Source organism: Phacochoerus africanus, chromosome 4 (genome assembly GCF_016906955.1).
Source record: "Phacochoerus africanus isolate WHEZ1 chromosome 4, ROS_Pafr_v1, whole genome shotgun sequence".
Taxonomy (NCBI): Eukaryota; Metazoa; Chordata; class Mammalia; order Artiodactyla; family Suidae; genus Phacochoerus; species Phacochoerus africanus.
The window spans coordinates 63,835,414-63,849,542 of record NC_062547.1 but is presented as its reverse complement, the minus strand read 5'-3'; the positions used below and the strand labels follow the sequence as shown (position 1 = coordinate 63,849,542).

The window sequence follows — 14,129 nt, the reverse complement described above, 5'->3', positions numbered from 1 at the left end:
ATGTGGTAAATGTTCATAACTACTGAGACCTAACTCCTGATCATTCCATAAAAAAATAATGGAACATCTGAAATGTGTCAGAAGTTTCTAGGTACATTACATGTGATATTCTCTTCTGTCAAGGTCTTTGCTGAATTAAATATTAACCCATGTTGATATCATTATTTTTATGTTATATCATGTTTCAGTTACTGTTGGTTCTTTAGTCAATTTTGCTCACTAGTTTTTTTTTAAATTGCTCATTTTTATCTGCTTTAATTTTCCTTTAGTCTCATTTTATAACTTTTCATACTCTTAGATGTGTTTCTATTCAAGAGCACATATAGCCCCATAGTTTTGTGAAGAGTACAAAAGTAAACAGAGCAGGTGAGGTCCCTGACCTTTTGGTTCATACAAACTAACAATGAGAACAGAATACAGTGAGATAGATGTGCTCTGACCATGTCTTCAGGCACAATCATATGAGAAAGTCAGTATAAGAATACAGAATTGTCACAGTGTGGGAAGGATTGATAGAACATGGTCCTGGGATGACTTTGCATGTCATATGAAGTCCACAATCAGGATTAGAGTGAGCCCATCATGTTTGTCAAAAAAGAGATCCAAGGAATCCCCTGGTGGCACAGCAGCTTAAGGATCTGGCATTGTCACTGCTGAGGTTTAAGTTAGATCCCTGGCCTGGGAACTTCCACATGCCACAGGTGCAGCCAAAAAAGAAAAAAAGAGAGCGAGAGAGATAAAAACCCAAAGCCCAAGAACAGCAAAGGCAAGATTCTACAGAAGAAAAGTGAGAAAGGAACTAATCATATCCCCTATCTGACCATATAAAAAAGGAACTGGTCATATAATTATGGGATAGACAGGAAAAACAAGTCTTCTGTTGCTTGATACTAAAAGTACCCACTTTGAGTGATACTTTATATGTTTTATTTTGTGACGTGTTGGTTAGCCCCTTTGCTCATTTTATCCTTGATATACAATATGTAAGATGTTTGACACCACAAAGATATCACTACTTTTGTCTTTTGGACAAATTAATTTTTGTTCTCATTATTTTTGCTGAGCATCAAGGGAATGTAACATGGATTGGAATGTTGCCAGGAATAACAAAAATTTGTCCTCTTCATAGCATCTTAGGGACCACCTGAGCTTGTTGGATCTTTCTCCTCCTCATCATTATCTCCTTCTCTCTCACAGTCTCTCTCTCCCTCTTTCTCTCTCTCTTCCCTCTCTCACTCTCCCCATCTCTCTCTCTCTCCCACTTTCTCTCTTTCTCCCTCTCCCTCTCTCTTTCACCCACTCTCTCTCTTTTATTGAACAGATATTTTATGTTTGCTTAAACCCAAAAAAATGGCCATCTCAGTATAGGGCTCCAGGTTTTTTTGTCCATGAGACGCTTAAGAATTGGAATTTCTGTGAACTATTTTTGCAGTGTACAAAGGAAAGATCATTGATGAGACCAACTTGGGTTTAGACATTCTTAGTGTAAACAATAAGACCACGGCTGAGAAAGACATGGAAATAACACAATGCAGGAGGCACAGTGCACTCTGTGTGTGTGTTGATTACTTGTAGGGGCATAAGCAGTCCTCAGAACAGAGGTATCAGGTCTCACATATTCCAGGGTGACTCTTACAATGCTGGAACCAGAACTCAATCAAAGTCTTAATCAGTATCCATTCTTGGGACCTTTTTACAATAAGATTAATAAAGTGCAATATGTAGTATGAAATAGGAAGTCCCTGTGTCCTGGGGTTTCAGCAGTAGCAGAAAGGCCATTTCCATCCTCAATTTGTGTGACGCCATCTCTCATCACTTTCTCATGTTCTATCACCTTGCAACACCTGCTTCACTTTTTTGACTTGAACATTGAAAATGACCATCTTCCTTGCACTGGACATTACCTCTGCTGGGAACACACTACCTCACATAATCCTGCATCTCCCTCCCTCTTTTACTTGAGGTCAATGTTGAAATGTCACCTTGTCTGCAGATAGCATTGCAAATATCCATGAAAAACGGAAGCCATAGTCACCCTCTCCTTTATACCAGCTCACCTTTTCTACATACCTGTCACCATCTGCAATGCTATGAATTCATTATTTGCTTGTATTTTCTTTCTCCCTATTTTGCTCTTCAGCAGTCTACACTCATTGCCTAGACATTGGTATCATGGTCAATTCTCAATTTTATTCCTAAATACATGAAAAATGTCTAACAAAATCTAAAGAATACATCACCCTTTAGGGAAAGAGTTGATAGGGACAAAAATTCTATATTGGTGGTGTCATGGAGGACCATATTCATACGTAAAATATTTTGTTTAATGACTACAAAATATAGGTTGCAATATTTCAAATGTGTGAGTAAATCAGGCGGCTGTGAAAATTTGTCATGTCACTTTTCTCTTTTCTGGAAGTCACCTTCACCACATGGAACTAGGCAATGATACACAAATTTCAGAATTTCTACTTCTGGGGTTTTCAGAAGATCCAGAACTGCAGCCCATCATATTTGGGATTTTCCTCTCCATGTACCTGATCACTGTGTTTGGAAACCTGCTCATCATCCTGGCTATCAGCTCAGACTCCCACCTCCATACACCTATGTACTTTTTTCTATCCAACCTGTCCTTTGTAGACATCTGTTTCACTTCCACCACCATCCCAAAGATGCTGTGGAACATCCAGACCCAGAGCAAAACTATCACTTATGAAGGCTGCATCACACAGATTTATTTTCTCATCCTCTTTGCAGTGTTGGACATCTTTCTCCTGACTGTGATGGCCTATGACCGCTTCGTGGCCATCTGCCACCCCCTACACTACACCGTCATCATGAACCCTCTGCTCTGTGGACTGCTGGTCCTGATGTCATGGATCATAAATATCTTAAATTCCTTATTACAAAGCTTGATGATGTTGCGACTTTCCTTCTGCACAAACTTTGAAATCCCCCACTTTTTCTGTGAACTCAATCATATGGTCCAACTTGCCTGTTCTGACACCTTTCTTAATACCATAGTGATGTATTTTGCAGCTGTCCTGCTGGGGGGTGGTCCCTTTGCTGGTATCATTTACTCTTACTCTAAAATAGTTTCCTCCATACGTAGAATCTCATCAGCTCAGGGCAAGTATAAAGCCTTTTCCACCTGTGCATCTCACCTCTCAGTTGTCTCCTTATTTTATTGCACGATGTTAGGAGTGTACCTTAGCTCTGCTGCTACTCACAGTGCACATTCAAGCTCGACAGCCTCGGTGATGTACACTGTCATCACACCCATGCTGAACCCCTTCATCTACAGTCTAAGGAATAAAGACATGAAGAGAGCTCTGAAAGCATTCTTTGTGAAGGGAACTGTATAAGGGTCAATGGTCCTAAAATTGAAGATTCTCCTGTTATTGAAGTGTTCAAAGCCTCAAGTCAGAAATTGTCAATTTCTTTTTCTTTTTTATGGCTACACCCACAGCATATACAAGTTCCCAGGCTATGGATCAAATTAAGCTGCAGCTACCAGCCTATGCTACAGCCACAGCAACACCAGATCCCAGCTGCATCTGCAGGCTTTGCCATAGCTGTGGTGACGCTGGATCTTTAATCCACTGAACGAGGCCAGGGATTGGATGAAGCTGTGTTCTCGAGGAAATTACATTGGGTTCTTATCCCACTAAGTCACAAAGGGAATTCTCCAAGTTTTAACTTTTTAAATCAAACTATGGAAGTAAAACTTGCTCTTTTTAGACAAATAAATTCTTGGACTTTCCATTTCTTTGACTGCAACTTCTCTATTAAATTTATGTAACTCACTTTATTAAACTCTCTGCTCTTTCTGACATACAACAGCCTTTTCCTTGTTTTACTCCTACTTTCCCAAATTTATTTCAACAATGTATTAGAAATATTTTGGTTATTTATTTATTTTTGCTTTTTAGGGCCACACCCATGGCACATGGTGGTTCCCAGGCTGCAGGTCTAATCAGAGCCATGGCTGCCAGCGTACACCACAGCCACAGCAACACAGGATCCAAGCCATGTCTGCGACCCACACCACAGCTCACAGCAATGCTGGATTGTCAACCCACTGAGTGAGGCCAGGGATCGAACCTGCAACCTCATGATTGCTAGTCAGTTTCATTTATGCTGCACCACAAAAGGAACTCCAATATTAGAAAGTTTGGAAACTCCTATATACCTAATGAGACAACATGGGTATGGATTTTTTTATAACTTTTCTCAAGTGACGTATGTCATAGCAAATATTTTTCTTTTATTTTTCTAAAAGAAGTGTCTTGAGTTGTACTAATCCTGTCAAAACCCTAAGGCAACTTATATATTTTATAACAGAGGAAAATCAAAGATACTATTTTCACTTTTATACTCAATATTCATTTGTATATCACTATCTTAACTTTTCTTTCTTATAATTTAGACTGTCACATACTACTGTGACTTGTAGCAGGTAATTGTTTTTTATTCTCCTCGTTAAGATCCTGTTCTTAGTGTCTGCAATGCCTACCACAACCACTGTCAAAATGATTATCAGTTACATGTCTGCAAGAGAAGTCCTCATTGAGACCCAAGTCTGTTTGTTTCTTTGTTTGTTTTTGTCTTTTTGCCATTTCTTGGGCCACTCCCTCGGCATATGGAGGTTCCCAGGTTAGGGGTGTAATCAGAGCTGTAGCTGCTGGCCTACACCAGAGCCACAGCAACTTGGGATCCGAGACCTACACCAAAGTTCATGGCAATGCCGGATCCTTAACCCACTGAGCAAGGCCAGGGATCGAACCCGCAACCTCATGGTTCCTAGTCGGATTCATTAACCTCTGTGCCACTATGGGAACTCCAAGACCCAAGTTTTAATAATAGATTGACCTGGAGTTCCCATTGTGTCTCAGGGGGTTACAAACCCAACTAGATTCAATGACGATGCAGGTTTGATCCTTGGTTGGCCTCACTCAGTGGGTTAAGGATCTGGCATTGCCCTGAGCTGTGATGCAAGTCACAGATATGGCTTGGATCTCATGTTGCTATGGCTATGGCACAGGATGGCAGCTGCAGCTCTGATTTGACCCCTAGCCTGGGAACTTCCATACACCACAGGTACAGCCCTACAAGCCAAAAAAAATGTAGCTTGACCTAAAATGACCTTAGAATCACAGGTGACCTTCAACATGAAGAAGCAAAATTATAATCCATACATTGTAGTACTACGCTAAATATTTATTTTCCATGCTGTGTATTTACTCATTGGAATGTGGAGAATTGGCGTGCAGGCATACGGGGAATTTTACACATATTAGTGAAAATTGGCATTTTTCTATTTTTTTATTGAATTATCTTCCTATTTATGCTTGAAAACTTCCATGCAACCTGTATGATTTCTTTCAGCCTGTCTGATTCTTTTCATTGCTCTAATGGAAATATATTCTGCCTTCTACATTTTGTCATAACTGCAAGAGGGGTGGTGAATGATCATTATCATTATCCTCTGTTATATTTTCTGTTATGCTCAGGATTCCATTCATCTTTTATGATCAAAAAATGACTCAAAAGAAATCTTGAATAATATTCCATTGTGTATATGTGCCGCATCTTCTTTTTCCTTTCCTCTGTCTATGGACATTTAGGTTGTTTCTATGTCTCGGCTATTGTTACCTGTACTAGGATGAACATTGGGGTGCATGTATCTTTTCAAATTATGGCTTCATCTGAATATATACACAATAGTTTGGAATAATCTATATGAGAAAAAAAGAATAGATATATTATATGTATAACTGATTCACTTTGCTGTACATATGAAGCTAATATAGCATTGTAAGTCAAATATACTCCAATAAAATTTTTAAAAATAATAAAACTTAAAAAGACAATTCTTATATTCCTATACAACCATATGAATCAGAGTCACCAGCTTCATTTTTTTTTTCTGCACAAATATACCCGTCATTTCAACCTCTTCTGGTTACTTGGAAATGAACTCCAATGAGAGATTTCAAATTACAGTTGTCTGAACTATTACAGAGTAACCATGAAAGCTATCTCCAAATATAGGAACAAATGCCTAGAATAATCAGCAGCAATTATTATTGCCTTATTCTGTTCACTTTAATTATTGTATCAATTAGCTATTGCTGCATAACAGGTCATCCTAAAATAAAATGATTTAATATGATACCTTTATTGCCAAATGAGACTGTAAGGTGTGGAGTTGTTCTGAGCACCACTGATCTCTGAATGAATGTATTATACTCAGTTCTGAGTTTCCACATTGCTTTTCTTTTGTATATTACCAAATATCAAGACTTTTAATAAAGCTAAAGAAATGAATTATTAGAAAATTAGCAGTATATAATAAAAATGTACATACATGCACAGTCTCTGACCCAGTAATTTCACCCCCAGTATGTCCAAACAAAAATGCATAGATATTTAGCAGAAATTTATACTACATCATTGAAAGCAGTACTCTTCGTAGCAGCTCTAGACTGACTATTCAAATGCCTATCAACATTGTGATCTTTGCAGGATGGAATTCCATACAGCAATAAGAATGAACAATTTACAAATAAAGACAACCCTACAGACGCATTTCACAAACATAATCTACATTGCTTTTCTAAGGCTCATCCATGCTGTGTGTGGCACAGTGCCCTTCTCATTTGATCCAATATGAGCAGTTTACTCTATACCTAGTTTATCTTCTATTTTACAGAAAAAGAATGACAAGTATGAATTACTATAATTTACTTCTACTATTTCTATATCCATAAATGACACTTTTGGAGTTCCCGTTGTGGCTCAGCATAGTGTCCATGAGGATGCAAGTTCAATCCCTGGCCTTACTCACTAGGTTAAGGTTCCCATGTTGCCACAAGCTACAGCATAGGTCACAGATGTGGCTCAGATCTGGAGATGCTGTGGCTGTGGCATAGGCCTAGCAGCAGCAGCTCTGATTTGACCCCTAGCATGGGAACTTCCGTATGCCACAGGTGCAGCCTTAAAAAAGAATAAATAAATAAATAACAATTTCATTTCTACCCATGTAGAAGGGATTATCTCCTATCATTGCTCATTGTGAATCAGCTACTTATGCTCTAAATTCTGCTCTGATCCATGCATCCTTAGATTTCTAAGTGATTTATTGGAAAATAATTTCATATTACAAACTGCACAGTTTGAAATGACAAATAAAATGAATCATGGAGGAGTTCCCATTGTGGCTCAGCTGTAACAAAACTGACTAGCATCCACGAGGATGGGTTAAGAATCTGGCATTACAATGAGCTGTGGTATAGGTCACAGACATAGTTCAGATCCCACATTGCTGTGGCTATGGCATAGGCCAGCAGTTCCAGCTCCAATTCAACCCCTAGCCTGGGAAATTCCAGATGCCACAAGTGTGGCCCTAAAAAGCAAACAAAATAACTAATTAAGTAAATGAACCATAGAAAATTATAGTATAAACTTATGTTTCTGTTTTCATATAATTTAGGAAAGGGCAAAATAACTTTAAAGGCTTTTTAATGTAATTGTGAAAATTGTATTCTCCTTGAGCTTCAATCCTTATTTTTGTAGGTAATGTGGGATAATAAACATAACTCCAGAGGAGGGCTTCAAGAAATAAATAAAATTACTATGGAATCCAAAGTAAATGTTTAGATATAAAGTGGTGTATTATTCTATGTGTCATTATCTTTACACATTTCTCTTTCAAATAAGCATAATCATATGCATTATGACACACAGAGATGTATTTGTGGTTTCATACTTTAGGTAGAAAGAAAACTTGAGAGAAAGTTGGAGACGATACAATCAAAAGCAGGACTGCTTGGATTAAAATGAAATTAAAAGAATGCAGAAGCTTAGACACAAATATTTAAATAGTAGAGGGGCTGGTCCAAGACAGCGGTATAGGAAGATTTTGAACTCACCTCCTCCCATGAACACACTGAATCTATAGCTACATATGGAACAATTCCCTCTGAAAAAGATCTGAATACTAGGAAAACTGATTTAGATCAAATGATGAAAGACCACATTAAGGCAGATAGGAGAGGCTCAGATACTATCCTGCTAAAAACCCCACCCCTGTTGCAGCATCCCAACATCTGCAGGAGTCTTACAAATCCAAACCCTCTTCTTGAGGATTAAAAGGTTCATAGCCTACATTAGGCACCACAGTTCTTAAGACTTGCATGTGGAAGATGAGCCTCCAAATTTTCTGTTTTTGAAAAACATCAGGGCTTATGTCCATGAGACCCAAGGTGATGTAGCAAATGGAAAAACTGCTCTTTTCTACAGGAATTTATTTTTTATTAAACTATCATTGATTTACTGTGTTGTGCCAATTTCTGTTTTACAGCATAGTTACCCAGTCATACATACATATACATTATTTTTCTCATACTATCTTCCATTCAGTCACAAGAGATTGGGTATAATTTCCTGTCCTATACAGTAGGATCTCATTGTTTATACATTCTTTTCTTTTTTCTTTTAGGATCATGCCTCTGGCACATGAAAATTCCCAGGCTAGAGTTTGAATCACAGCTACAGCCACAGCCACAGCAATGCAAGATCTAAGCCATATTTGCAAACTACACTGTATCTTGCGGCAACATCAGATACTTAACCCACTGAGTGTGGCCAGAGTTCAAGCCCACATTCTCAGACACTATGTCAAGCTCTTAACCCACTGAGCCACAATGGGAACTCCTGCCTATCCATTCTCAATATATTAGTTTGCATCTACCAACCCCAAACTCCAAGCCCATCCCACGCCCTCCCCTTTGGCAACCACAAGTTTGTTCTCTGTTCTTATACTAAGTGAAGTAAGTCAGATAGAGAAAGGCAAACACCATGTGATATCACTTATATGTGGAATCTAAAATATGGCACAAATGAACCTATCTACAAAACAGACCCACAGACATAGAGAACAGATTTGTTGTTGCCAAGGGGGAAGGGAGGAGGGAGTGGGATGGGATGGGGAGATTGGAGCTGGTAGATGCAAACTATTACATTTAGAACAGATAAACAATGAGTTCCTACTGTATAGCACAGGGAACTATATCCAATCTCTTGGGATAGAATCTGATAAAGGAAGTATGAGAAAAATTATATATGTATATATGACTGGGCCCCTATGCTGTATAGCATAAATTGACACAACACTGTGAACCAACTATAATTTAATAAATTTTTAATAAAAATAAAAAAGAATAAAATAAGTTGATATAATTTACCAAAGAGGTGAAAATTTTATACACTGAAAACTGTTAAGACATTGATGAAATAAATTGAAAGACAGAAATACAAGGAAATATAGTTTGTGTTTATGGATGAGAAAAATTAATATTTTTTAAATGCACATACTACCCAAAGCAATCTACATATTCAATGACATTCCTAACAAAATTCCAATGTCATTTTTTACAGAACTAGAACTAATTATTCTAAACTTTTTTATGGAATCACAAAAGACTGTGAATAGCCAAAGCAACCTTGAGAACAAAGCTGCAAGTATCATACACACTGTTTTTAATGGTTTCCCTCACTGTGCAAAAGCTTTTGAAATTAATTATGTCCCAATGGTTTATTTGTGTTTTTACTGTCATTATTCTAGAGGGTGGATCAAACAAGATTTGCTGCAGTTTATGTCAAAGAACATTCTGCCTATGTTTTCTGCTAGAAGTTTTATAGCATTGGCCTTATATTTAAGTCTTTAAACCATGTTGAGTTTATTTTTGTATACTGTGTTAAATTGTGTTCTATTTTCTTTGTGTGTGTGTGTGTGTGTGTGTGCGTGTGTGTGTGCGTGTTTTTAGGGCCATGCCCATGGCATATAGAGGAAACCAATCCTGCAGAAATTGTTTCTCAAAAATGAGGTAAAATTAGTAAATGACATTCTATTAGTTTCAGATATCAAACAAAACATAATTCAATTATTGTACACATGACATCATGATCATCATGATCAGTACAGGTACCATTTGTCACCACGCAATTGACTCCCTACCTATTGCTCCCCCATCACAATCCACTTTCCCTCTGAAAACCACCAACCTGTTCTCTGTTATCTATGACTTTTGTTTTATTTTCTTTATTCCTTTGTTTTGTTTTCTAGGTTCCATATACAAGTGAAATCACGCAGAATTTGTCTTTCTCTGTCTGGCTTATTTCATATGGCATACTACCTTCATGGTCCACCTATGTTGTCTCAAATGGCAAGATGGCCTACATTTTTTAAGGCTGAGTAGTATTCCATTGTGTGTGTGTGAATGTGTGTGTGTGTCAGTGGACATGTATGTATCCATGGGCATTCCATATATTGACTATTAAAAATAATGCTACAATGAATATCAGGTACATATATCTTTCCAAATTAGTGTTTTTATTTTATTCAGATAAAATACCCAGTAGCAAGACCACCCAGGGTAATATGGTAGTTCTATTTATAATTTTTTCCATTCTTTTTCTCTATTTATAGTTTTTGATGAAACTTTTTTTTTTTGGTGATGATGCACCAGTTTATATTCTCACTAGCAGTGTTCCAGTGTTTATTTTTCTCTACATCTTGCCAATACTGGTTGTATTCTTGTCTTTTTGATAATAGCTAGTCTAACAGGTGTGGAGTGATCTCTCATTTTGGTTTTGATCAGAAGTTCCCTGATGATTAATGATGTTCAACATCTTTTTTTTATACCTATTGAACATCTTTACATCTTTTGGGAAAAATATTTATTTAAATTATTTGCCAATTTTTAAATTGGATTATTTTTTGATACTGAGTTGTTTGAGTTGTTTATTTATTTTGGACATTAACCCCTTATCAGATAACCGATTTGCAATATTTTCCTTCATTCTGTAGATTCCCTTTTAATTACCTTGATATTTTCATTTGATATGCAGAAGCTTTTCAGTTTGATATAGCCTCACTCCTTTATTTCTGCTAATTTTACATCAATTTTTGAGGAACAATATCTGCAGCACTGGGTTCCTCCTAGAGACTCATGGGAGAATGTTTCCTTTCCAATTTCAGTTTGTATTGCTAGCTATTTCAAACTTTGAATCTTGGCCCTTTTTCCATCTTCAAAATCTCTTAACACCAAATATTTTGTGTCCATCTTCAACATTTAGAGGACTATTGTGATTACTCTAATCGACCTGGATCATCATGGCTCATCTTTTTATCTTAATGTCAGCTGATTAGCAACCACGTTCAATCTGCTAGCTTATTCCTCCCTTGCTGTAAAAAATAACATATTCAGGTACTTAAGATTAGAATATGGACTTATGTTAGGATCTATTTTGATCATTATAAGGTTTTTTTTTAGTTTTCTATAATTTTGTGTCATTCATGGACTGTTACATGAAAGAAATAAACATGGAATTTACCAGAGCCTCTGAATTAATGAATATACTATTCCTTTAAACTTATATGCAAAACAATGTTCCTAAACTACCTGCTCTTAACTCTGTCACAGGATCACAACCTTACAACTCAAAGAGTAGTCCACAGACCAGGACCTCCAGCATCAATATCACCAAAGAAGCTTGTCAGAAAAAAAGACTCTCTTGGCCCATAAGACCTGATGATGGAGATTCTGCATTTGTAGAAGGATTGAAACTGACAGCACTGATGGCCTGAACCTAGCCAGAATACAGGCTGGGACTTGAACCCATGCGCCTGGACTCAAACCCAGCCTAAACCCATATTGGGGCTTAAACCCACAGTTTTAAATTAGAATCCTATGTCTGGACTTACTGAGGTTCAGGTTCTTTGTGCCTCCACACAGAAGGAATTCAGTAAGAGTCAAAGTGATAGGCAAGAAATAGATTTATTAGGATAGGATGCTTGTGAGAGATGCAAGTGGGCAGGCTCCGGTGGGCTACAGTTTATCATCCAGGGGGAATGGGGGTGGGAAAAGACCACCTCTTCCTTTCTGGGAGTACTAGCTCCTCCTTGGTATCAGGTAAGGTGTGTATTCAAATCAGCAGAATGGTGGTTCTCAAACTGCTGCCCTTGGTCTGAATCTGAATGCAGGCCTAATCCCATTCCCTACCCAATGACCTGAGGCAATTCTCACACCTCCACTAGTCAAGCAAGACTGCCTTGTTCTGATGGCTTTTGGGGGGCAATTTATTAATTTAAAGTGATCGCCCAACACCCCCTAGATTTCCCTCTCTATAATCCTTTATGTAGTTATTCTACAACTACCTGTGCCTATTCCATTCCTATCAGGATTGTTGTTGATTCGTGGGTACATTGGGTTGAATAATTACTGGTATGGAATAGGTTTTCTCACTATTTACTGTTGACATTTGAGCAGATCTCTTTTTTTGTTGTAGGTGATTTTCTGTGGATGGGAGGTGTTTAGCAGCATTCCCTTAAGACACCAACAACATTCCCAGGGGAAAAATCATTTCTGAAAATTATTTTCAGAAAAATTGTTTCTGAAAATGAAAACCAGTGGCCTAGATTTTCAGAACTAGAATCATCCAGGAAGAATGCAATCAAGGTCAATCATACACACAGACAGTAACTTTGAGCAGATCAGTAAACCCCTCTCCAAGCCCTACATCCGTGATGGTGAATGTAATTCCTGAATGTAGTTTCTCTTGGGTAAGACATTTACCAAAATTTAATAAACCCTACATGTTTAAATCTCAGGCTTTCGTGCATAAAAAGATAGATGATAGATAGATAGATAGATAGATAGATAGATAGATAGATAGATAGTAGATTTTATTAAATGTAAACATTTTGTAATGAAGGACTAAATGACTGCTCTGATCAAAAGATGAAAGAATGAAATTCCTAATTTCCTAATTGTTATGGCAAAAGTGTCATGAAGACAATACACGTAGTGCCCAGGGTTTATTATCAAAAGAACTCACTTCTTGTTGGAAAGAAGAGAAATTTTCTGAAGATTCAGATTCTGCATCCCCACCACAAGGCAAAGATTTGAAAATACAAGAGAGCTAATCCAGATTCCTCAGTCTTAGAGAAAAGTCTAACTCAGAGTTGAGACAAGACCCTGGGAGATTTAGAGATCTACAAGGTAGAAGTAAAAAAAAAAAAAAAAAAACGGGACTCTTTTGACTTTACTTGATCTCTTGTGAGCAGAGAATCATTAGGAAAAGAATTTCTTCCTTCCAGAACAGTTTTCCACAGGGGAATTATGTGCTTAGAGGTTGAAATATCAAGGGAGAAATGAGCCTAATGATCAGACATAGGGAGCTGTAGATATCTCCACACCTACAGTCTCAGCCCATGTAAATTAGGGCTGGAAAGGGTATAGATCTGTCTTTTGGTTGCTTGGTTGGTTGGCTGGTTGGCTGACTGGTTGGTTGGTTGTTTGCTTGGTTGGCTTGGAGTCCTAACTCAGGCTGAAGGACTGTAGCTTCACTCCTTCCTGCTGTCTTTCTGCGAACAGAGCCTTAGTTTCCATCATCATCATCCTGAGACAAATTTGGACAACCTTTCAGAGACCTTCCTCTCAGAGTTCCCATCTAGGTGAGTCCAATATAACCTGCTTGATTGTGATCAAGGAGGTCAGAGAGAAACAAAGTCAACCACACTTACCTGTCATTTACTTGACAATTACCAATTCAACTCAGCCCAGAAACAAGAGATTGCTCTTTGTTTGTTTGCTTGATTGATTCATGTATTTATTTCAGGGGTTGCATATTTCACACTGCAGCTACGCTGTACATGCTTTTAATCATTTTTCATTTTCTTTGTCAACAAATCTTTATTTTTCCAATGCTAGAAAAACATATTGAGATTGTTAAACAATGGTTCTAATTGTGGTGTGATTCCCCCACACACACACACACACACCCATATGGGACACATTAAGCAATATCCAGGGACTTTTTTTTTTGGTTTCACACTGGAGAGGGATGGATAGAAACCACAGGTGCTGTAAACATCGTTTATGCACAGGGCAGAGCACACAACAGAGTATGATCTGGCCTAGAAAATCAGTAGGGCTAAGACTGAGAAACCCCAAGTTAAAGAATAAATTTGTAACATGTATAACTGTCTTAGGCTTGTTTTCCAATCTTGTAACACTTTATGTTTTGCCAGCAAAATTGGAGTACAATTTCTGTTGCCAGTT

General features: G+C 37.7%; 1 protein-coding gene across 1 annotated transcript; it reads left to right on the top strand.

Moving 5' to 3' along the window:
• The first annotated feature begins 2,432 nt into the window (after positions 1-2,432).
• LOC125125565 (olfactory receptor-like protein OLF4) lies at positions 2,433-3,365 on the top strand. Its single transcript, XM_047776775.1, has one exon. It carries the CDS (start codon positions 2,433-2,435, stop codon positions 3,363-3,365), a length of 933 nt encoding a protein of 310 aa, XP_047632731.1.
• The last annotated feature ends 10,764 nt before the right edge of the window (positions 3,366-14,129 follow it).